Raw genomic sequence first — 26,565 nt, forward strand, 5'->3', positions numbered from 1 at the left:
GTTTGTTTAATTTTTAAATGTGCAAATATTCCCAAAAACATATTTGAATTTTTTTACTATATTGTATTGTATTGAAAATTTTATTATTATTATTATTATTATTATTATTAAACATACAGGGGATACATGAAATAGATTTTGAAACAAAATACAAAAAGGGATGTATAAACAAGCAAGCAAAAAAAAAAAAAATGTAACAAATATCTAAGAAAAAAAATTATATATAATAATAATATTATTAAAAACCCTTTCATTTTCAGGAAATACACAGGAGGTATTATAATGAAATCATAATATTTTTAGCAGTTGTGCATTTTTAGCAGCTATTGAAGTAATTCTAAACAAATTCTCAGGAGAAGCTCTCATATAGTAGTTTGGCCTGCAAATACTTGCTCATTTTCATGTATTAAAATTGCCTTGTATTGTTGTTGTATATATAGATGTATATTTAAGATCTCTGGATAACTGGAAAACTTTATAAAGATGATTATCAAGTGTGTGATGGAGGGTTCTGGTGCTTTATTTACACTAGTTGCTGCTGACTTTAGCAACACAGAGTTTAGTTTTCTCAGAACTAAACTAAGTTTGCCTGAATTTTGACTTTGGCTGAGTTATGAATGATTCATAATCTCTTTATAATCTTATATTAAATTATAATTTTTTTTTATTTTGCTGCTTTATTTACACTAGTTGCTGCTGGACTTTAGCAACACATCCCACATGACACATTGTTTCTCAGAACTAAACTAAGTTTGCCTGAATTTTGACTTTGGCTGAGTTATGAATGATTCATAATCTCTTTATAGTCTTATATTAAATTATAATTTTTTAATGTATATTTTGCTGCTTTATTTACACAAGTTGCTGCTGGACTTTAGCAACAAATCCCACATGATGCATTTTTTCTCAGAACTAAACTAAGTTTGCCTGAATTTTGACTTTGGCTGAGTTATGAATGATTTATAATCTCTTTATAATCTTATATTAAATTATAATATTATTTTTATGTATATTTTGTTAAGACATAAATTAAAAAAAAAGTTTTCGCCTTGCTCAGATCTTGATTTTGACCAATCAGATTAGAGGAGCAACTGAATTACCCCAATTGGCGCCAAACAATACAATTATAACAGACCTTCATAGAAAGCGTTGTCGAATATTCCTAAATTACCCAAACGTTACGCTTTTATTTAGTGTCATGTGTCGTGTTGTTTAATGCGAACAAATATGGATTTACACCAGGATGAGACCATCGCGACCGATGACGACAGTGGTGAAGCAGACCAGAGCTTTTACCTCAGCAGGTCAGCTCATTCACGGCTAACGGCTCCGGTTCTTCACTCTGACCCGATAAATGTAGCGAAAATGCGAGATTTGCAATGGTAACGACGGATTCTTATATTATTGTAGGTTAATGTTGACAGAACATCAGTTATCGTCCCCCATCGTCGTCTTTCCTGGTGTCCTGAGTGAAGGTATGATCATTTAAAGTTAGTCAAACTCAGCTCGTCTCTTGAGTAATGTCGTTTTCGCTTTTTTGATCCTCATAATATAATAGTTTTAAACTAATTTTTTACATTTTCTGAAGAAATGTCATTGGTGCTTGCCCTTGCAAAACTTGTAACCATGATTGCGGGGTGTTGGTATATGTGGTCTCGAGTCAAAAGATTCTCTGTGAATGATCAAACATTTGACTCGAAAGAGATTAATCGGTTCGAGACCTGTTGAAGATGTCTTGGCAAGAACCGCTACTTATATTACCATTAACTGTACAGTTACAGCTGCTGCTAAAGTAACGTAGTCTCTTTGGTTGACAGATAACGTTATTTCTCCTCAAATTGACCTGCAGTGTTGCACCAAACAGAGCCGAAATACATCTACAACAACAGAACAGGTAACTTAGATTACATTAGACTGCACATGCTGAGGTCCTTATTAAATCTGCACTTGTAACGTACTTACATTATGTGTTGAATTCTTCTTTTATTTTATAATGAGCAGATTAATGGCACCGTGATTCCACCAGCAAATCTTGTAAGGTTTGTACACCTTTTTTTAGACATGGAAAACATTCAAATGTGACTGTAGCTGTAAAATTCACAGAATAATAATTTGATTTGTTCTGTGTTTCTCAGAGTTCAAGCTGTTCTTAATGAAGGAGAAAGTTCTTCAGAAAGGGAACACAGTGAAGGTAACCCAGTTGCCACTGGCGTAGCCACGGGTGTGCCAGGGTGTGCCGGTGCCACCCACACCTAAAAATAGGTCCGGGTGAAAGTGCAAACACAATAAACCTCACAAGAATCGAAAACGGGCTAGTACTTTCCCATAGACTGGAGTGAGACCGTAGATGTTTCTCGAGGTGTTGCGATCTTTCTTGGCGCTTTGTGGTGTGACAGATCGCTTCAGTTCATGCAGAGTGTGAGTAAACCGACCATCTCTTCCGCTTTACAAGTTACAACACAAAATAAACATGAATGAACATCTGAAGGATGTTAAAAGATACAGTACAACTTACGGAAATCCGTGTCACGTCCCATGTAATCGATCAATCAGTGTTTCAACCGCGGAAAGGCGTCAATAAAACAGCTTGTAAAAATGTCACATTTACCTCAGAAAAGCCCTTGAATGTCCAAAAACTCATTAGTCAGCCACAAAAATGAACGTATAGAGGAGCATTCTGTTAAATATATGCACTACAGGCTATTGCATATTCATTGTATTTGTACTTAAAGGGACAGTTCACCCAAAAATGAAAATTCTGTCATCGTTTTCTCACTCTCAAGTTGTTCCAAACCTGTATAAATTTCTTTGTTCTACAGTACACAAAGGTAGATATTTGGAATAATGTTTGTAACCAAGCAGATCTTGCCCCCATTGACTACCATAGTAGGAAAAAAAATACTATAGCAGTCAATGGGGGGCGAAATCTGCAAACACTCTTCCAAATATCTACCTTTGTTTACAGCAGAACAAAGATATACAGGTATGGAACAACTTTAGAGTGAGAAAACAATGACAGAATTTTCATTTTTGGGTGAACTATCCCTTTAATGTGCTTCAATATTGAATGTCTAAATCCGTTTTATGATAGCCACCATTTAAAAGTTTAGGCCTATATAAAAACGAGTCATTAAAAATCTATTACAACGTTATTATAAAAACTTCCTTATGTGTAATTTATAGTCTATGTAAGTAGCTTACAAATTTAATATTACCATTACTTTATTATTATAAAGTTAATATAACCTTTAATATTATAATGATGTACCAGCTGTGGTTCCCATAGTTTACAGCGGTGAGAGATATTTTTGAGGAAATTTGCCATGTACTGCCCCAAATTAATCAATATTGAATCGAAGGTAATCAAATCGAAATCAAATTGCAAGCTTCTGAATCAAAATCTAATCCAATGGTGAAATTTGTGTCAATCCACAGCCCTATATTGTCAATAAATGTTTTTTTTGTTTTTTACTTGAAGCAAATGTTGTGTTTTCCATTTATTTTATTTTCAGAGTGCACCAGAATGCTTCGTTTATATGTTAAAATCACAAAAATTTTCTCCTGGTGGAGGATGCCCCCTGACCCCCCCCTACAACAATTTAGTTCCTATTCAGGGTTTGCATATTAATCTGACAATAAATGTGGCAGTGGCACACCCAGTTTTTCTAATGCACACCCAGAGTCACTTTTCTGACTACGCTAGTGGTACACAGTCTGAAAAAGTGAACTTTAAACAAGTTCCATAAGACCCACAAAAGCGTTTAGTGCCTTGCAAATGAAGAAGTCATCTTTGTTAACTAGACATATAGATCTTCAAAACATTTTCACTGACAGCTACACACCTGATCCACCCTGTTTCATGGTTTTGGAGATTCAATAAGCAGTTCATACTTCTGATTAATTCTTATGTTACTTCTGCCCCCTAGTGGTGAGTCCCGTTCCCATACATGGCAGCAACTCGGATGCTTCTCTGCTGCAGCCTGAGCCTTCTTTGAGACGCTCTTTGAGAATAAGTGCCAAGAATAACGGAAAGAAAACTGATTCTTTGGCCACAGTGAAGAGTTCTGAACTACTTAATACTCAACACAGGTCAATCTTGAATAAGCAATATGGAATTCATAGATTATTAAGTTTCATATTGTTGATTGCTAAAACATAAGGTAGAGTCTTAAACCATACAGAAAATTTGAGATTCAAAATCGTATTTGAACCTGAAGATAAATAAAGCTTTCACATTAAGAACATTTTAAAACCAAGAAATGTTATGATGTGGAAATTTTCTAGGGGTTCATCTCAATCAGTTCCCTTGTTCAGTGGTCAGGGCACTGAAACTTTCACTCCCTAAAAAGTCCCACAATGCACCATGAAAACAAGGGAGCATCAATGCTTACAATATTCTCTTAAAGTTCAGAAGCATGAAAAACAAATTGTGTGAGGAAACTCAATAGACATGACACATGATAGGTTTTTTTTTTTTTTTTTTACATTTTTAAATTATATTTCAGCATAAACATACATTGATAGACAGGTTGTGAATATAATCTAGTTACAATTTATAATTAATTTAAAGCTGAATGCTGAAAGGATATGCAATAAAGTATCATCATAATGTACTTTGAATATCTTTACAAAAAAAATGTCAGGAAAATGTCAATTCTGCTGTTCTTCATAAATAGCAGTTGTGACACTGTAAAATGAGAACATTTTTATGTCACCGGAAATAGAGTCATCAGTGTCCCAATGTCTATTGAGCCGGGGTCCTTACCAGTGTCCGAATCTATGTACACAATATACTGATTCACAACCCAGGGAGCCGATTGAGACGCACCCTAGGTCAATAATCAGATTATGGACAAATGATCATGGCATCAGTTAGGACAAATCATGTGTACTCTTTAATAATTTGTGATTTAAAAAGGTTTATCAAATTAGAAAAATGATAGAGGCATGTTTTAAGCGTCATGTCAGACTTTTGGGCCCCACTGTATGTTATTGATTTAATTCAGCTGCTCTATACCTCATAAATCAGCTCAAAATGATGTTTGCAAATGTTATTTTTCTGTGTATGTACAGGCCACTGAAGGAGAATCCAGACACAAGTGAAAAACAGACATTACTCAATAAACCCTTCGTCAGTCCAGGCAAGTGCTCAGACTTGACCAATAAAACTAAGCTAAATTTGTACATACATAACATTACAGCATGTGTTCTTGTCGATTTTGTACAGAAATATGAAGCCATGCTAGAAACATAATAACTTTTTTGACATTAGTACAAAGGCATATGTGTACCCTAATGATATACCCTTAGATACCCCAAATTCTGTTCCTTAGGTTTTCATGGCAAAGGCATTATAAAACAAAAGACAGGGAGATCCTTATCACTCAAAACCATTCAGAAGCGGAATCGATTTGGAGAGACAAAGCTGCATTTGGCTGTAATGAGGGGAGATATTCAAGACGTCAGTGCCTTTCTCACAGTTGGTGTTTCTGTTAATGTAACGGATTATGCAGGTAAGACATGTTGGAGGATATCATAAAATTGTTCATTTCTCTATCAACCTTATTTTTAGAGTAAGTGAGGGTGCAGCCATTTGTAAGCTGAATGTGTGAGGCTTCCCGTGTCATCTGCTTCCAGTTATTTTAGCTGGGGGAAAAAACAGTCCATTATGCTGCTTGATATTGCAAACTGGTATTTGTTATCATATTATTTTAATTTATTATCTTAATCATAAACACATTGGTTTGTTTCGCAAATAGTTCTACCATTTACTGCCATTTACCTTTTACTACTTCTTAGCCACTCTGAGATGCATAAAAAAATCACAGCATTTGCGATTCAAAAATCACATTAAGCAATATCGCGATTACTAATTAATGTTGGTATATCGTGCAGCCCTAGACTAAACCTTTTCCCACTCTGCGACCCACAGTTTGAAAACCCCTGTTCTAGTTAATTTCCTATAGCTGCTAATGAATCTGAATTCACATTCGCAGAAAATAGCTTACTTCTGCGGATAGGATTTCACTTTTATTCCTGCTACAGGTTTTATTTGGCACCCTGGTTGTACACAAATGGTCGAAGTTAGCACACATTTCCACCTGATGGCATTGTGGACCAACATTTCTCAACTGAATGCTCTATTAATTCTTAGGTTGGACTCCACTCCATGAGGCAGTGTGCAGAAACAACTATGACATGACAGAAATTTTACTTGAAGCTGGAGCCCTAGTCAACTGCAGGGGAGATAATGGAATTACACCTTTACATGATGCCATACACTGTCAGTATTACAAGGTGTGTAAATTGCATTCAGTGGTTAACTATTATTATTAAAGGGGTCATGAACTGTAATTTTTTTATTATTTTATAATGTTTCTGGAGGTGCACTTATAATGTTAATATCTTTTTTACATTAAAAAAATTGTAATTTAGAAAGGTCTGTTCAGTCACATTCACCAGAAACAGCGGATTATCTGTGAATCCCAGCTGTCTGATGAAAGTTTGTAAAATTATCCGGTGTAGAACGATCACTTTAGAATCCTTCATATCATCGTTTTAGGAAATTTAAATAAGGAGACCGAGCATATTGTATATTATAACAACCATGTAATATGCATTTGCGTGACAAAGGCATTACTAGCTAAATGTGGACTGTAATGACACTCGAGATTGAGCGAGTGAACCACTGTATAGTTAGAGGCGGCGCCACGCTCGATGCGTCATCGACAGTTATATAGTGTTAGTGGAGGGGCTATGCCCCCGTTATAGCTCCACCCAAAAAATCCTGAGCAAAACTGTTTAACGCTCTAACTTCACAATTAAGCATTACACAATTCACAGACTTTGTAATGTGTTTCAGCAATACATTTGTAACATTTATAAAGTGTTTAGAAAGAATTCTCAGAATTGACTTTACAGGGACTTTAAAGCAGTCGAAATTAACGAATCATGAAAAGCTTTGATTATTACATTATATTTTGATCTATTCCCATCACATGGAAGGTTGCAGTGATGAGTACTAAGCAGATGACAGACAGTCTGTTGATCGCATGAATGCAGTGATCTCATCATTGCAAAGCAATTTCACACTCTCACGAAATGCTTTCACCATAACTAACAATGCAAACAGATGTAAATACAGTAAGAGATTCATTGTGTAGTGTAAGAGCGTCACTGATTATAACAGGAGTTTTGTCAAGTGTCCAGATAAACTTGCGCTGCGAGATGGACAGCTTCAGCCATTATAAAGGATTATTCATTGTTTGCAGGGTTCTTGCTGGTTCCAGAACAGCTGACACAGCCTGATCTTTGAGCAAAAGTTTTTAAGCCAGTATCGTACTGCACCTTGTTCTCGAAACAGTCGCTGGTAAAATATACGATACACACTGGCAAGTCAGCACTGACGTGACTAGGACGTTCATTAAAAATAAACTGAATCCATTTTTCTCTGACATCAATATCCTTCAGCAGCTTATGCAAAGATGATGTTTTTCCACAGCCAGGAACAACACAACGTCTGAGTGGCATCGCAATCTTGTTCACATCACAATCATAAACAGCTACTTTCGATCCAGTCGCTGCTCATCAACTGAACACCCGTGTGTGTGGACAATGATGTGATGATGTAAAAGTAGCATTGTCTTGCTCCAGAGGCTGTCATATACAAATGATTGTGCCTAGGGCTGCACAATTATCAATCGCGATTAATCGTGTGCAAAATAAAAGTCTGTGTTTAAGTAATACATGTGTGTGTTATGTGTATAATAATTATGTATATATAAATACACATACATGTATATATTTAAGAAAAATGCTATATTTATATATAAAATATATATAATATAAATTGTATATAAATATATATATTTATTTATACATGCATATACAGTATTTCTTAAAGTTATACATGTATGTGTGTGTATTTATATACACATAATTATTATACACATAACACACACATATATTACGTAAACACAGACTTTTATTTTGCACACGATTAATCACGATTGATAATTGTGCCCCTGTGACGTCACATGCCACCTCAGATCCAAACAAAGCTTTTTATAGCTTGATTATATAAATGCTTTTTTATTGAAGATGAGGACATTTTAAGTTATGGAACTTGCAGGATGTATTAATGATACAAAGCCCTCTTATATGCCAAAACATAAAGGAAAATTTAATTTCTCATGTCATGACCCCTTTGAAAATATGCCTATAAAATACAGAGACTGTGATATTATATTAAATACATATGCTTACAGATAGTAGATCTACTTCTGAAGAACGGTGCTGATCCATTATCAAAGTGTGACAGAGGAAAGACTCCTATGGACATGACCACCGACACATCTTTGGACATACTGATGGAGAAATACCTGCAAAAGCCTAAAATAGATCCTTTTACAGGTGTATCCTCTTTACATATGCAAATCTTTTTTCTTTTTTTATTCCTACAATAAAAAACATTCTTAACATTTTTTTTTTTTTGCTTCATTTTGGCACAGCTGAAAGTCCACCCAGAACCACTAATTCTGCATTTAATCCAAATTTGAGCAAAAGAAACAACCAGAACTCCGTCAGAGTAAGTCAAATGTGATACATCATTAAATAAAATATCTGCCGTCAATGACTCTGACATCATTACATGATCTGATTACTGATCAGTTACTTTTGTTTCATTTAAATTGGAGGACACAGGAGCTCCTCTTCAGAAATCAACTGTTGAAGGAACTGCTGATACAAGTGAGCATGAAAGCAGCCTGCAGTCTTGTGAAGATGAACCCATTCCTGGTCCAAGCAGAGGACAACCAAACTATGATCCATCCATGAAGTTTCTGGAGGCCCCTTTCAAAGGTTCTTTCCTACATTTGTCATGGGTGGTGGGAACTAGATATGGCTCATGGAATATTTAATAGCAGTAAACGTGCACCCCTCAAGAGTCTCAACTAGTCACTGTGATGATCACAAACATTTACTCGACGATGAAATACACGTTAAATTTCAATTGATGCGTTATTATTCAATGTCAGGTTAAGTTAGCCATCTTAAATTAGGACAAAGATTGCCTTTTAAGATACTGTATATCAATTTGATATCTATTTGATATGTTTAGTTAGTAGGGGTGTAACGGTACACAAAACTGACAGTTCGGTACGTACTTCAATTTTGAAGTCACGGTTCGGTATGGGTTCGGTACAGCAGGTGGTGAGAAAATTAAACAAAATTGCTTTTTTTATTATTAAACAGTGGTTTACTGAACAAATTGTGTCGCTGTCTTTAAATAAATTAAATTATAACTAAAAGTTTCTTAAAGGTCCCATTTTTCGTGTTTTTTTTGAAGCTTTGATTGTGTTTATAGTGTGCAATATAACATATGTTCATGTTTCGCGTGTAAAAAAACACAGTATTTTTCACATAATTTAGTTAATAAATAGTTTCCACTGTCATAAAAACGGGCTGATGACTTCCTTGTTCTATGAAGTCCCTCTTTCAGAAATACGTAACGAGTTCTGATTGTGCCAGCGGTTCCTGTGTTGTGATTCGACAGCAGTTTAGCGCATCTTGCCCGGAAAGGTCACGCCTCTTACCATAACGTGGAGATGAACGAGCTCAGTGTTATTGTAAACATGTCTTTAATTTTACCCTATCAATTTGAGCCGGAATCAGACCCGGTGATTGGACTGCGGGATGAAAATAACAGCGTTTCGACGACATGGCGACAAACACACTCTACAAACGCAACTCTTGTGTATTCCTGTGGGCGGAGGTTAGTCAAAAAAACAGTTTTAGTGACGTCATTAAAGAAGGAAGTAGAGGGATGTAGTCCAAACTGGCCGTTCGATGTAAGCGACTTCTGTTAAATAAAATATCTCTCTTGGCATTGAACTTTGAGCTTTAACATTTTACAGATTTTATTTATACTCTAACAACAACATTACACACTAACTAAAGTTTGAAACATGGGATCACGAAGAACGGGACCTTTAAGGATAAAAAAAAGAAAATTATCTCTGCTAATGCTATGAACTATATAGAGAGCCCTTACTTGAACATTATGCTACTATAATATTAAAGGTTAACAATAGAGCCCAAACTATTAGCCTAAATTCATTTGCTATGGATTTTTAGATATAATAATCAACACTCAAATAACAAATTGTATGCAAACATGTAAGCTGCACAAAAGACAGTTTTTTCATTAACTTCTAAATCTAATTATAAAATTATGTTTTATTCCAATTCATTGTTGAAATACAATCATTTATACACTGGCTGTCATTTTCATGACAGATTTATTTAAAAATACATTAAATAATACACTAACAGATTAAGTAAAATATAATGAATTTATAGGCTAATGCAGTGCATATATTAAGCAAAAGTTGTCCGTTGTCGTAATTCACAGGAAAACTGAAGTGTTCCCAAACAGGAGACCTTAATGTTGCAGTGTAAAGCCCTGTACCAAAACGGTTCGGTACGAATACATGTACCGTTACACCCCTGTTAGTTATTGTGAAATTATTAGTGCTGGGATTGAGTCATGTTTTGCCCAAGCTCTGCTGCCAACAGTTTTATTTACAAAAAATTACCTTACATCTTTGGACCACATATATAAGACAAAGTAAAATAAAACAAGCTACCATGCTCTAAAACAATACATATAGTCCCCTTGGAATTATATTTTATCTAACATTTTTGTCAAAATTGAATTATTCACATATTCTTATTCGGTGACAACTTATTTACATTATGTGATGTTTTTGGGACTTTTTATTGAAAAAGTCCCAAAAAGTCGAATGGAATGCAAAAACTTGGATAAAAGCTGAATATCTCAAAACTGCTCAGAAGGTAGATAGAACCTTATAATTCCAAGTGGACTATATGTATTGTTTTATAGCAGCTTTAGAGAAATGTTAGTTTCAATGTTACCATGAGGAGACACATAATAAAAAGGGTTTTTTTTTTTTTATAAGAAGACAGACTGTGATGTAGAAACAGGATTCAATGAGGGAGGAGATCAGAACAGGGAAAGGAAAGGACCACAAACCTTGACTTGAACTTGGGTCACCCCAAGATTCTACTCCACAATATGTTGGCTCACTGTGTGACCTGTGATGGTTGCACAAAAAGTTCAGCCAGAGTTGAGGCTCTTGTCATTTAGGCATACATTCAGGGTTTGATATGAACTTTTTTGCTTACCAGCCACTGTAGCTAGTGGTTTTCCAAAGTTACTAGCCACTCAGCATTTTCACTGGCCACAATTTTGACATCAATAGCATGGGAAAAAAAACTGCCATATAGATATTTGGCAGCAGGTACAGGGCTCAACATTAATACTTGTCTGGAACGTGGATTTTTTTGAAGGGGAAAGTGAGAGAATTTTACTTGCCCAACCAGACAAGTAGCCTGTTTAAAGGTTAGTTCACCCAAAAATTAAAAATTTTAATTACTCACCCTCATATCATTCCACACCCGTTCATCTTCGGAACACAAATTAAGATATTTTTGATAAAATCAGATGGCTCAGTAAGGCCTCCATTGACAGCAAGTTAATTTACACTTTCAAACATCCAGAAAGGTACTAAAGACATATTTAAAACAGTTCATGTGACTACAGTGGTTCAACCTTAATGTTATGAAGGGACGAGAATGCTTTTTCTGCCCCCAAAAAGCAAACTAATGACTTTATTCAACAATATCTAGTGATGGGCGATTTCAAAACACTGCTACAGAAAGCTTCGAAGCTTTACGAAACTTTTGTTTCGAATCAGTGGTTTGGAGCGTGTTTCAAACTGCCAAAGTCATGTGAATCATTGAAATTTCGAAACACTTATGATGTAATGAAGCCTCGTTTACTAAAATCATGTGACTTTGCCAGTTTGATACACGCTCTGAACTAGGGATGTGTCACGATTTTCGAATATTTGATTAGTTTATTTAATTATCGAATATCGACTAGGTTGTGCGATAGTTAAAATCCACGTTTTTGGTGCTGATGCAGTGGTGAGATGTTAATGTAACCAGCAGGTGGCGCACGCTGACAATAACGCACATAAAATCTGTCAATCAACACTCAACAGAACAACAGAAAAACACATTGTCTCACACGCACATGTCTCACATGCACTGCTTACGGTAACTTGGGACGATGTCTAATAAGAATTCTGTGTGGAGTTCATTTAAATGAGGGGACAGAAAAAGAAAGTGCAGTGCAAACTCTGCAATGCGAAGCTTGCTTATCATAGGTCAACCACTACAATGCACAGTCATCTGAGGGCGAAGCACCCAGCAAGTCCATCCACAGTGGCTAGTTTCATGATCAGATCAACCAAGTTGGATGCTAGACGGTCAGAGCAAACAACGGCCCTCATCACTAAGATGATCGCTAAAGATATGTTTCCAATCAGCTTTGTAGAAGGAAAGGGTTTTTAGTAATCTTATGGAGTTTGTAGACCCCGAGTTTACTGTCCCGTCTAGAAAAACGGTCACTGCCAGACTCGAGAAACTTTTTGATGACAATGTAAGGGAGCTGTGCAGTCAGTTAACAAGTGTTACAGTTAACACTGACGACAGATTCATGGACAGCGCTTACAGCCGAATCATACATGACGGTCACCTGTCATTATGTAGTTGATTTGGAAATTCACAGTGCTGTTCTACAGACCAAAGCCATGCCAGAGCGCCATACTTCCGAAATACGCTTTCCACTGCTATGGACCACTGGGGACTAAGTTGAAAAATAACAGCATGCGTGCACGACAATGCGAGTACCATGGTGCTTGCAAACACTGAATGGTTAGAGTAGGACTCTCAGCCTTGTTTTGCACACACACTCCAACTCACTACAAATGACGGTTTCAAGCTTCAACACATAAACCATGTCATTGCATCTGCCAGTCGTCTTGTTTCTCATTTCCATCACAGCACAACTGCGACACAAGCGCTGAAACAAAAGCAGTGACGTCTGTGCCATCAGAGAGGGTATTCTCTGCGGCCAGAATAATCGTGAACATACTGCGCTCCTGTCTTCATCCCGATCATGTGGACATGCTCATTTTTTTTAGGTTATAGGTTATTGTTATGACAGAAGTTCAAATTAATCTTCATATTAGTGCCATTAGTGTTTAGCTTACATTCAAGCTGTTTACAATATGTTTTAATGTGTTAAAGTCTATCCTAAATTCATTATGGCTTGAGGTGATCGACTATTCATGGATCATCGGACTGTTATGTTAATAAGTGCCGTCATTCGGTTAATAAGTGCCGTCATTCGGACTGTTATGTTAATAAGTGCCGTCATGTTACAATCATTAAATGGATTGAGTTAAGATAGCCTATTCCATAATGAATTAAACAGTTATTTTATCATACATATTTTATCGCTCTCTCTCTCTCTCTCTGTCTATGTGTGTGTAGCCTATAGGCTTACATGTGTGCGTGTATGCAGGGGAGGGGTGCGATTTTCAAATAATAATTGAATAACTCCCAGCGATCATTGAATATTATTTTTGCTTGAAATGCCCATCCCTACTCTGAACCACTGATTTGAAACAAAAGATTAAGGTTGAACCACTGTAGTCACATGAACTGTTTTAAATTTGTCTTTAAGACCCTTTCTGGGCATTTGAAAGTGTAAATTAACTTGCTGTCAATGGAGGCCTCACTGAGCCATCGGATTTTATCAAAAATATCTTAATTTGTGTTCTGAAGGTCTTACGGGTGAGTAATTAATGACAGAATTTTCATTTTTGGGTGAACCAACACTTTAAGAGACAAAAAATAACTAGGGAAGCATCGAAATTCGAGAATGTGATTTTTTTATTACATTCAGTGTAAACGTGATTAACATTTCTGGTAACAAGGTCACGCTGTTGAGGCTTGCGCTGCCTGTCTCTTTATGGAGAAATTGTATTTACACCACCAAAAAATGTTTAATTTTTCCCCAGACAAGTAACTTTTTTACTCAGACAAGTGAAGAACCGATTTACTTTTCCTAGGAAAAGCACATGACGAGACTTAATGTCGATCCCTGAGGTATATTAGGCTGCTGTCACTTTAAGACCTGATGCACGGATCCATTATACTATTACACACATGCATTTTCTTTCTCTGCTGTTACACTCACTTGAAACCTAACTCGCTGTGTTTACATGAATACTTGCCTAGACAGGCATTTTCATGTTATTTTGTGTGTATTTGACTGTTTAAGCGCAATAAGCAGCGAACTTAATTTAGAACAAAATTCTAGCCCAGGATACATGTATATTATAATCTAAGTGTGAATAGGGATGTGCGGCTCAGTGTGAATTGGGGTGTTGTGTGTCCTCATTTCCCAGCGGAACCATCACCTCAGACTAGCAGCAATGTACTATGTCTTGTGAGAGACCAAGGACAGGACTTCTGTTGCCAGGGTCCATCTCTGGTTCAAGATCAGGAGAGTGAGGGATCAGACACCTCCAGCTGCCTAGACAGTGATGTTACAGTGGAATATATCGAAGATAATTCATCATCACCAGAGCATTGGACTCTTTGTGCCACTCAAGATTTCTCTGGTTCCTAAAACACTAGAGATGTTTCTGTGGATTGTCAATTATCTGATAAGTTCATGCAGTTAAATATTGGGTTATTTTCTGTAAGTTAGTTCTCTTTTACATCATTTGAGCTGTATGCTATCTGTTATAATACATGCTTTGGTGGAAGAGATGTCATCTCCTTAGTTGTCAATGACAAAATGTATAGACATCTGGTATGTGTTCAAAGTGTATGTGTTCAAAGCAATTTTCCATGAATTTGTATTAAACATTGTATGTTTAAACATTGTTAATTAAAATTTGTAATAGGAGATCTACAGTAGTTTCATTTGTTTGGAATGTATGACACAATGTAGTTGTTCCTTTGATTTAAACCTTTGATTTGTCTTCTGAAAATGGTTGTCTTTGTAAACACATAATACAACATAGGTTTAGCTGTAAATTATTTGTTGCCTTTTATTTTTTATTAGGACTGTCAACATTAAAACGTTAATGCATGTGATTAATTAAAAAAACAACACATTAAAATCATCTTAATGCAAATAAATTAGTGAAGCATGTGAAATTGCATCATTAATGTAATTTATTTCACGCAGTTAGATGATCTTGGGAGTCAGGAGTTTATCACACTGAGCATCTACAATGCAACTGTAACCCTGGTAGGCAGAAATTTCTATTCTAGCCCTTCTATTTCGCTTCTCTGTTAGAGATCAGATCATTTTAAGCCACTAAACACCAGGAATGTTTTCAGTCCAATGATTCAGTAAGCGATTTCATTCAAACAATCAGACCAAAACAGCGATAATGTAAAGAAAACCAGGCTGATTACAAAAGAGATTGCAGAGAGAATAGAGACTCACGTTGCGTTTTCAGTGAATTATTCATTCCAGTGTGTGTTTCACTTTAAAACACTAGCTCTGTCATATTCTGTCATTGTTTCTGAAGTGCGCAAGCCCTCACGCATTGTGCTGTGTGAAATACAGACTGAACGGAATGTCGAAACATCCCACAGTTTGTCTGCTGGATAAAGCAAACCAGTAAGAATTCATGAGTCTGTTATATTGATGTGCAAACATGTGGTCTTGTTCGGTATCGCAACTTAACATGTCTAAAATCTAAATAAGCTCTTTGCTGTTGCACTGTATGCTTACTATACACTGAATTCTGAAATGTTTTTTCTGTAATGTTTGTTTTTTATGGGTGCTTTGGTGTGCATACATTTATGAATTATATGGACTCCTTATATCATTTGGTTATTTGGTGTCTTTTTAGAGTCTCCAAGTGTCCTATTTTTTGGAAAGACACCTAAATTAACCTTGAAAAAAGCTTTCAGAAAATAAATTTTTGTGAGAATCACTTTAATCTTATGGTTTACTTTGCTGGATATAGCAAATGATGACAAAATGAACATGTTAAGATAAACGGTGTATGCTTAATTTTATGATAAGTGTGCGGTGAATAGATGAATCAGCCTTATTTTTTATTCTATCTTTATTTGTTTCTATTTATTATTCTTAGGGGAGGCTGGTGAAACTCTGATGAATGATGCCAATTCAGTAGCTGAGGAGACAAGCTCACATACTTTCCGTGACCACATCTATTCAGTGAGTGGTTTCTTTTAAACCAAACAAAGTCTGTCATATGAATTTTGCATTGTAATCCAAAACTGTTCAGGGTTTTTATTTCATGGACTCTTTCAGATTACTGATAAGGGAAATCCAAGTCAGAGCACAATTGGAGATTCAAATAATGTTCGCACTGCTAAAGCCATGTCAGCAGGAAAGAGGGTATTGGAAGACAGCTATGGGGCTGATATTAGAAATGATAACGACTCTGCCATGGCTAAGAAACGGGTCAAAAGAACAAAATACAACAATAAAATACAAAATGATTTTTTGGAGTACTTGCTCAACTTTGATATGAAACATCTTTCTGAAATTATAAAAGATGTTGATTGCCCCTCACTTCAACGGAATGACGATGCAGGCAAAGATGAACAGTCAGCTCTTGATGTTTACCAAAAGGCTCCATCTGAAACTGTGTTTATTTCTGACACTGACAACAGCAGCAGTCAAGAATGTAGCATTTCTTTACTGTCCCCTGATTTAAATGAACTAATTGATTCATGTTTACAAGGTGAATTCAAGGAGGATGTTATTGTACATCTATCTGGAGCAATGGTGGAATCACCATTACAGGGTGAGGAACAGCTTGACTCGAGCAGCTCTGGTTCACTGTCTCTGCCTATGGCCAAAATCCATAATGAAGGATTAACCTGCAGTCCAGAGTTTTCAAAGAACACTGAACCATTAGAGGAATTAGACACAGCCAACAAACAACTGGCAGACACTGAAACATCAAAAGAACCATTTGTGCAATCAACCAACCCTGCCATTGAGTCCCTCCATGTGGATAGTATACCTGACTGGTCTAAAAACAATATAAACACACCACATAATGACTTGACCCAAATAAGCCTTCAAGAACTGCATTCTCCTAATACACTGTTCCTAAAAAAGCCTCTAAATCAGGATGAAGTAACAGACATGGTCACTGTTCAAAACCAGCAGGGGGTGGTAGAAACAACGGAAACAGCACTTGGCGCTAGTCAGACTCAAATGAGACAGAGCTACACTGAAACTCATGGCATGGAATGTGAAAAGCTGGAAGGTGGCACATTAATTTTAAATGTGACAGATCTCATTGATGGACCTGAAGCAGAACCATATTCTTCCTGCAGGGTGGCAGTTAATGAGCTAGTGATTGACGTTCCTGAAGTTCATGCCAATACATGTGCTGTTTTTTCCTGTGCCAGAATAGATGCTGAACATTCTGAAAATTCTCACAGGGCTGATTGTATTGTCGAGGGTGATATGCTTAAAAATTCAGCTGATTCAGACTGCACTGTTGTAGAATGGTCCAACTTCACTGACCTACAGGATGTGGCCATCACATCAATTCAGCCTAAACTCTCTAGTTGTGAAAAGAGGCATAGTGAAAAGGAAGCAGAGAGCACGGATGTCACACCAGACACAGTGGCCTCAGTGAGTGTTTTAAGGCCGTTTCTTCCTGAAAATGTGTGCACTCATCCATCACTGGATAACACTGAAGAAAAAGCACATTTAAAACATTCACACATAGCTCTGGAAATGGACGGGCTTTTCAACTCAGGTAAACTGACAAGTCAGAAAAAGAAGTTGAATCGGCAGAAAAGGAGAATTAAAAAAAATGTGTTGAAAGGAAAAATTGACCCAGATGCATTGAATACAGGTGATTCCCTGGGGTTAATCATAAGTATTATCATCACAATTTAGAACATGTTACTTTATATATTGTTATTTCTCAACAGTATCAAAGAAGGTTGTGCAGATTTCCTTGAAATCTCTCCACAAGAGAAATGGTTTAGGAGAGACTCAACTTCACCGGGCATGCATAGGAGGAGACCTGCAACTGGTCAAACGCTTGATAGAAGCTGGGATAGATGTTAATGTATCAGATAATGCAGGTGGGAAAATCTTTGCCTTGTTTTGTCTAAATTATTACCTTTGATCTATTTAATACTTTCATGATGTCTTGGGTGAACAGGATGGACTGCCCTTCATGAGGCCTGTTCTAGAGGTTTTGTAGATGTGGTGGAGCAGCTCTTGGAAGCAGGTGCCGATGTCACCAGCAGAGGGCTAAATGGATGTAATCCACTGCATGATGCTGTTGAATCAGGCACATATGAGGTTGATTCTATGTTTCTGTAATGATCCGTTACAATTTTAAATGTCAGAATACTTCACTTTCTAGGGCCGTTCACCCAATATTAAGATTCTGTCATCATTTACTCCCTTTCATGCTGTTTACGCATGTTTCCATACAATAAAAGATAGTGATCATGGGCTGACAAGCTCCTATAAAAGGAACCCATGCAACTCATGCACTATGTTCTTCTGAAGCCAATATGATCTGTGTTATAGCCAGAATTATGTAATTGCAACTGAAGCTCTGCGATTCCAGTATTATCTCTACAGTTTTTAATCTGATCTCCAATTAACCACCACCATTTCACCACCTCATTCACACTATCAGCCTGTACTATGTGAATGCAGTTTCAAAAGCAGTTAAAGTTCTGATCTTGATGTTTTATGCATAGATTGTGAGACTTCTCCTTCAGTTTGGCTCAAGCCCTCATGACAAGAATATGCTGGGACAGAGCGCAGTAGACCTAGCAGCACATGAAAGCATCAAAGAGCTGCTTTTGACATTTAAAGGACCTTTTCGCAAACCTGCCCGGACAACTGACACTTCCAAACAGGGATCTCAGCTTTTGGCTGCAGAACACATGCAGCCAGGTGAAGGTCTCTGCATAGAAGATACTGAGAAATAATGGCTTATTACTTAATGATTCACAGAAAAGTAAATATTTTGTCATCATTTACATACCGTCATGTTGTTCCAAACATTACTCACTTTCTTCTGTGAAACGAGTTCATGGATATGTTTATTATATGTGTATTAAGTTTATTTATTCACAGTTATCCTCAACAGATCAGTGTTTACAGTCAGCAGGAACAAGGATCGATTTTAGTGACAATAGGAAGTTGACCTGCCTTATAAGAGATGGAATCATTCAACATGGGGATGATAATTTAGAAATGACACTTAAGGTACAGTACTTAATAAATCATTAGTCAGGTATGGATCAAGACATTGACATTAGACCATTTCAAAGTTAGTTTGGTGACTTTCATACGATTTGTAAAGCTCTGATTGAAATGTAGGGTTGTAGCCACAAAGGCTCTCTTTTGGAAAATGGATCTATCAGAGATGCCAGTGGGAGAGTCTTTCTTCCAGAACAAGGGGTTGAATCAGTCCTGGAGACTCAATCCATAGTTCCCGTCACCTCAGATTTTGCCTGGAAAAAGGTAGGGCTACAAGACAGCCATTTAAAGTGTTAGGCTACAATCTGCAGTTCTGATGCATGGCTAAAACTAAAGAAATCATGAGACAAGAAAACTGGCTGTGTCCGTAATCTCGTGCTCTTTTGAGTAGATGCTTATTTTGAATAAATAATTACTTCACGACCACTAAGAAAGTACGTCCTATATAATATGAATGTAATCTAGACATTAATACAATACAGACATTCATCTCCCATGGCCTCATGGGATAGTAAAGTGTCCATCGTAGGCCATCTGGTTACTTTTTGCCTGCTCTTTTATGAATACTGTGAATTCAGACATACTTCTTTTGTCACATACTGTTTTTCACCTACTATATAGAAGAGGAGTATGCGATTTCCTGTGTCCAGTGTTGCCAGATCTCGCGAGACAAATAAGCAACCAGGCCTGTGAAAACAAGCGACTTTTTCTACTTTCCGCGTTTGAAACAACATTCACTTCTCATGTTCACTCATGTTTATTTGACGCTATAAATGGACTAGTAGGAAGAGATGATCGGTTTACGAGCCTCTTGAGCTGAGGCGCTAGCAATCCGTCACGACCATGGTCACGACACATTAAAGAGCCACAAAACGGATTTTATTGTTTGAATTTCTTTAATAACTACACAGTTTGAAAGCTGGGACTTTGTTTAATATCGTAAGTAACCTGCTCTGTATTTTTGTATTTTTCACTGCGTGTGACGTGACAGCGCCATGGCTTGTCGGACAAAGCAACAGTAACTAAGGGGGGCGGGTCTTTGCGAAGGGCCAATTAGAAGCAGGATGTGGGTGGGGAAAAACTCTCCTGTGTGTATGGGGAAAGGGGAGGACAGAGAGAACAGGCTAGACAAACTCCTACATTTAAATAACATATAGAAAATATCTGCTTGACAACTTATTATGGAGCTGGGATCAAGCCCAAAATAAGCAACTACACTTTAGAAACAAGCCCAAAAAAACGCGACCCGCGACTACCAATATTTGTAAGCGACTTTACAGAAAAAACAAGCCCAAAGTCGCTTATAATAAGCGGACTTGGCAACACTGCCTGTGTGAGCTCAGTACTTTTATGGTTTGGTACTAGTGACCTTGAAACCACATCTGTTTTGTTTTTTTACCACAGTTTTTTTTTTTTTTTTTTTCTTGACAGGATGTGTATCAATCAAAGTCACTGTGGTATTATGTTCCAAGTTATTTAAATACAGAAAAAAAAGCCAAGAGATCAGTAGAGCCTCAGTGTTGCAACGCCAGTACATCAGAACCTGCTGTAAAAGGTTAGTCAGCCAAGTCACTCAATCATGGACAAGCCTCACTACTAATCCCCGAAGTGTATGACAGACTGTTATGAGAAAATAATTTAAGATCATATTTTAAGTTTCATACATTCCAATCTTATCTAAAATCAGATATTGTTAAAAGCTACAAAAATATATAAGCAGGATCTGTGGCATGCTGTCAGTTACCACAGAAACTCCCAGTTCTTAAACAATTGTGTTGACAGAACTCTCAATAGCATGGAAGCCTACAATGTGAACTTTCCTATGTAAAGAAAGTCGAAATTGTTAGTGGTAATGGCCACATGCCATAAATGTTCTATAAACATATTAATATTAATGTAGGCCTATGTATGTAGTATTTTGTTTAATTATTTATTCATTTTGTTCTTTAGAACCATCCAAAAATGACGTTTTCATAAACGTCAGGTCGATTCATTTGGTCAGCGATGAGGAGTTTTTTCCAAGCCATCTGATGAACAGATATTGGAACTTGTTCGCACGGAGTGAAGAGTGGAACTTTGAAACTTAGTTGCTTGTAGGCTATAGCGCAAGTAGCTGTTAGAGCATCAAGAGAAGACTGTTCTAGTGTTATAAAATGTGTGTTATAACTTTAATAAAGTGTAAAAGTGTTGCTTTTTCATTGTTAGTTTGAAAATATGAATATGTGTCTTTGTACACCGATCAGTTTCAATGACAAGTTTATGGTCTTGATATTAAAGTAAGAATAAACACACCCTTTCCTTTTTATGTGTATTACATAACTAACTAGTATAGATCCTAGCCTTTTGTGTTTCGATTAGGTCAAGTTGAGTGTGTGTGTGTGTGTGTGTGATGCTCGGAAATGCTGTCGAGTGGTTAACTAGTTTCTAAGACAAAGCTCCGGTATAGTGGGCGGACAGGACTTTCCTGGCGTTCACTCCTCGCACTGCCTCTCGAGTCACAAAGTGAAGTCAGTGGACAACACTGAACTTTACTCATCTTGGAAGGACTGACTGTACGAGTTCACGCAATCTTAACAGCAGTCGTAAGTATCCTGAATTCGATAGATCATTTAGAGATCGATAATGTAACAGATATAATACATTTAATTCGTATTTCGATTTCTTTGTTTTCTATACACAAAACGCGCAAATGTGTTGTCTAGTTATTCAGTCTTTTTTATTCTTCCTATACAAAGTCGTTCAATTGCTTGAGTAGTAGGCTATAAGTCAACTTTTCTTGAATTTCGAGCAGATTGACGGAAATGTATCTAGTCTAATCTTTGTCCTCGTGCGTTTTAAAGATTTTCAAACCGCCTGCGTTAACTTTTGCAATATTAGGTGACGAATTAATGTCGAAACGGCAGGGTTTTTACATTTATACGTTATTGTTTCTTTGTCACACAGGTTAATATTTTGTAATGCTGAGAAACATTTGATGGCAGTGGCACAAAACAAAAGACCGGCAGTGTGCAAGGTAGGCAAATCCCCTTCAGTTATATGATATAATGCAACTAAGTACGATACCGTTTCATGTCAGAAGATTAGCATATGCCAAATGTATTTCTAACACCTATTTGTATGTACTTTTCCAACAGAATGAAAAGAAGATGTGCTATCTTACACTGGTTAAGATGCAAGTTCTATGTGTTTGTTGTGTCACTGTTTGTTGTGCTGAAGCTGGTGTATATAAAGATTTCAGTGGACGACAGTATTTACATTGAGCCCTATGGAGCTGCACATAGATCACACAAACCTCAGCCTCTGAATGGCATTAACTGCACAGCCATTTATGAACAGGAACCAGTGGAAATTGGCAAGTCACTGGAGATAAGACGCAAAAACATTGTGGAAGTTGATGATAGGAGTATTGTGTCTTTCACTGCAGACTGCAAAAACTACATCGAAAAAAGGGGCTACAATGAGATCTTTGTAACTGATGAGGAATGCAGCTTTCCAATTGCATACTCTTTGGTGGTGCACAAGAACAGTGCAATGGTGGAAAGGATTCTTCGAGCCATTTACACACCTCAAAATATTTACTGCATTCATTATGACCAAAAGTCCTCGAAAGATTTTGTTACAGCATTGAAGAACTTGGAGAAATGTTTTCCAAATGTCTTCATAGCCTCTAAAATCGAATCTGTTCAGTATGCACATATTACAAGACTTAATGCAGATCTCAACTGCCTTTCAGACCTGCTGAGTTCAGAGGTCAAATGGAAGTATGTTATCAATTTGTGTGGCCAAGACTTCCCGCTCAAGTCCAATTATGAGCTGGTGAATGAGCTCAGGAAACTGAATGGTGGAAACATGCTCGAATCAAGCAGGCCCAGCAAAATGAAAAAGCAGCGATTCGAGTTTCAGTATGAATTGAAAGATGTATCATATGAATACCATAAAATGCCTGTTAAAACCTCCAATGCTAAAGACCCACCACCTCATGACATCGAGATGTTTGTTGGGAGTGCTTACTTTGTGTTGACACGTGATTTTGTGACATATGTTATGAACAATCAACTGGCAAAGGATTTTCTGCAGTGGTCAGCTGACACATATTCTCCTGATGAGCACTTTTGGGCAACGATGGCCAGAGTTCCTGGAGTTCCTGGGGAGATCCAAAGATCTGAGCCTGATGTGTCAGATCTAAAGAGCAGGACACGTTTGGTCAAATGGAAATATCTTGAAAGGCGTTTGTATCCACAGTGCACTGGCACACACAGACGTAGTGTCTGCATCTATGGTGCAGCGGAGCTCCGGTGGCTTCTGGAGGACGGCCACTGGTTTGCAAACAAGTTTGATCCCAAAGTTGACCCTGTCATTATTAAATGTCTTGAAGAGAAACTTGAGGAGAAACAGCTTAAACAATGCTTTAAAAGAGTGTCTTAAAACGGGACCTTTCGTTTTGGACTGTATTTTGGTTGAAATATGTATGTTTGCTGTTGCACTTATGTGTATTCAAAGTACCAGCTGATTGAAAGGTTAGCTGTATCTCCAAGCTATTCCCTTTACATTTTGAAATGTTGCTGTCCAATACCTATGCTAGGTCAGTATGTTAATGAGTTTGGAAGTGCCTTTCAGCTTCAGCTTTTTAATCTGCCCAAAATATGAATTCATAGGTTCTTGAGCTATGAAATATTTATATATTTTAATTTATTTAAACAAATACTGTTAGATGCATGGAGAGGAGACCCTCTTTTTCATTGTTTTTATCGAATCAGTCTATGTGAACTTTCATAGTGCTTCAGCTGTGAGAGTTGTATTGATAGGTTTTTTGTGTTAAAAAGATAAAGATAGGCCTTCAAAGTTAAAATTGCAGCGGAAATGATATTCTGTGTAGTGCACTTATAGCAATATTTACCAGTTTTAAGTATGTCACATTTGGATTTTCTCAATAGTCATTTCAAAACAATATCTGTATCAATACAAGGGTTATGCTGTGTCTTTTTAAAAGTATTTATATAATATATGAAGGTCTCTACTGTACATTCAATATTTACTGTTCAAATAAAGCTGTCTAGCTATTGTACTCGAATCTTTCTCCATAACTACTGTAACACTAAAACAGTCACACCTGTGTACTCATTGTATATTTGCTGTCTATCAGTGACGTAAATGGTAGCCTATTAAGCAACAGTTTGTTCTTGTCCTCTAATTTTTTTAGCTGATGTTGCATAAGTGTTGACAGAAGTCTATTTCTGCCTTTAGATTTATATACACTTGTTAGACATACTGTCTGTTGTGGGGATATTTTACGTTATCACGCCAGTAGGAGGCGATACGTGATAAGTCTTTATAGTTGAGTCATTTAATAATTTACTGAACTAAGAAGCTGTGTTTGTAAGAGTGTTATTAACTGATTCACTCAAACTCAAAATTTGTTTCATTCAGGAACGCTACTATTGCAACGAGTGACGGTTAATTACACTGTGGTTAGTTTTTAACTATCTTGGTTGCCAGAGCAAAAATAGACAAAGTAACTGGCAATATTTTGTCTAAAATGCTAGTTGCTTGATTTTTGCTTCTTGTTTATTGAACTGTTGTACAAACAATTTTACACTCGCAACAATGGAATGTCACCATGTGCTATATGATATTCGGAACAACAACACTCTTGCTTGTGTGATTATTAATTATTCACAGTTGAAGTAGGCTTATGAAATGTGCCAATGTTGAGTTTCTATGCACTGCACAGCATAAATCGCTTATTTAAACAGGATATCTGCGTCATCATCAAAGTCCTTATTTTATGCATCTTAAAGTTGTTCTTTGTTTGCATTTAGGTGGTTTTAAAATTTTGCTATGTTGAATCCACAGTCTGTTGAGTCAAAGCTCATCACAAGTCTTTAAAGTGGAGATGCAAGACCAATAAGTAAGCTTTCATTTCTTGGCTCAACAAGTCAATGGCTGGACAAAAGCACCTAAACTTTAACTGCAACAAGACACTCGAGTGTACAAACCGAATGAATTCCCAAAAGCCACTTTTTATAACTGATATGTCCCTTGGGACATTTTAAAAACAGGCATTTTTTTAAAGTTAGCTTGTAGGACAATCATTTCACTATTTTGGAAGCTAAATGAACATTGTCAAATACTATAATTGAAATTTTTGTTTAAGTTTAAAAACATTTTTATTTAAAGCTAAGCAGTTAGTGCCGATGTCCTGAGTTTGCCCTCTGCCAGTCTGTCTCTGTTCGTTACCAGAGGGCTGGAATCAGAGCTCTTGAACCTACTTTTCTGAAAGGTTTTCACTCTAAGACCTGATTGTACAGCATGTTTAACCACTGAGGTAGCCAGCGAGGCTCGATTTCCTCAATCTAAATGCAGTATGACCGGCACATGCGGCTCCATCGTAGTGTTGACAGTGTAAGTTAATGCACCCTGGAATGTAGACGCCTGCCATTAAAACCTCTTTGGCCCTCTCAGTTTTTTTTTATGTCTCAGACCCCACATTGATGAAAATAGTACAGAAAGCCCTCTGTGTAGGATTTATTTACTCAATATCAGTTACTGCTCTCTGCGATCAACAGTTTGACTTACCATTTCATGGGTCATGTGAGTACAAAAAAATGGCCAATACATCTACTGGAGCATTCTAGATATGAACTGAAACAGGGACTAGTCAGTGTCATATAATGTGTTCACTAAAAGGCTGGCATGAGGAAGTCCCTTCCAAAAGATAAAGCTAAAAGAGAAAAGCTTCAGTGAGTCAGCTTTAAAAAAATGTGTGGAAACTTATCTGACTGAAAACAGGAAACAGTCAGCAATGACACAATTTCCTCAGAGATATATGCAAGCATTAGCAGAGATGATGCCCTGGACACATCTGTTTGATCAAAGACATGCAAATATGATTTGAACAAATGAAATATTAACCTATTGCCACATTGTTTTCTCATGTCATGGTTTGTATAGTATTGATTCTGTAATGGCATGACTAAAACACATATGAACTGAACAATCATAATGAACTTTCATACAGGAAAACAACTTGCGTTAGTGGTTTTGTGGTTTAAAATAAAACACCATTTGCATGGTATCATTTGTTGATTTTTGAGCATTCAGCTTTGCCCCGCCCTGCCTTGCATTTAACTACAAAATTGTTAGGTACTTTTTGTGTTCATGTTGAATTTAGTTTGAGTTGCAGGTATTTTTATATATAAATACAATGTAAAAACATGTATGCACAATAAGTGCAATGTATAAAATGATTAATTTATGTGTTAGTACAAAGTAGTTAAAGACATATGAAGTGAGACCTGTTTTGTAAATCTTTAGGCCCTGTATTTATTTTTCTGCATTTGAAAGGTCCCAATTTTAAACAATAAAACTGCATGAGGTCAAGA

At 36.7% G+C, this 26,565-nt stretch overlaps 2 protein-coding genes across 9 annotated transcripts; both read left to right on the top strand.

The window, feature by feature from the left end:
• Window positions 1-1,059: 1,059 nt before the first annotated feature.
• On the top strand, window positions 1,060-21,489 carry ankrd31 (ankyrin repeat domain 31). 8 transcript variants are annotated; one of them, XM_048189192.1, is made up of 21 exons: window positions 1,060-1,304; window positions 1,411-1,475; window positions 1,818-1,894; window positions 2,002-2,039; window positions 2,136-2,191; window positions 3,927-4,089; window positions 5,074-5,141; window positions 5,334-5,513; window positions 6,155-6,297; window positions 8,268-8,412; window positions 8,511-8,587; window positions 8,694-8,859; window positions 16,056-16,141; window positions 16,238-17,807; window positions 17,887-18,042; window positions 18,123-18,265; window positions 18,676-18,880; window positions 19,071-19,189; window positions 19,304-19,447; window positions 20,615-20,738; window positions 21,134-21,489. In XM_048189192.1, exons 1-21 carry the CDS (start codon window positions 1,216-1,218, stop codon window positions 21,268-21,270), a joined length of 3,951 nt encoding a protein of 1,316 aa, XP_048045149.1. In that variant the 5' UTR covers window positions 1,060-1,215; the 3' UTR covers window positions 21,271-21,489. The 8 variants fall into 8 exon arrangements, 6 of the variants coding, with proteins under 6 accessions (XP_048045149.1, XP_048045151.1, XP_048045150.1 ...); XM_048189194.1 differs by having other exon boundaries at window positions 1,061-1,304; window positions 18,676-18,874; XM_048189193.1 differs by having other exon boundaries at window positions 1,064-1,304; window positions 8,697-8,859.
• Window positions 21,490-21,624: 135 nt separating this feature from the next.
• gcnt4a (glucosaminyl (N-acetyl) transferase 4a) lies at window positions 21,625-24,355 on the top strand. Its single transcript, XM_048189201.1, has 3 exons — window positions 21,625-21,765; window positions 22,127-22,196; window positions 22,318-24,355. The coding sequence occupies exon 3, from the start codon at window positions 22,319-22,321 to the stop codon at window positions 23,606-23,608; it is 1,290 nt and encodes a 429-aa protein (XP_048045158.1). The 5' UTR covers window positions 21,625-21,765; window positions 22,127-22,196; window position 22,318; the 3' UTR covers window positions 23,609-24,355.
• The last annotated feature ends 2,210 nt before the right edge of the window (window positions 24,356-26,565 follow it).

The sequence above is a fragment of the Megalobrama amblycephala genome, linkage group LG4 (assembly GCF_018812025.1).
Source record: "Megalobrama amblycephala isolate DHTTF-2021 linkage group LG4, ASM1881202v1, whole genome shotgun sequence".
Classification (NCBI taxonomy): Eukaryota; Metazoa; Chordata; class Actinopteri; order Cypriniformes; family Xenocyprididae; genus Megalobrama; species Megalobrama amblycephala.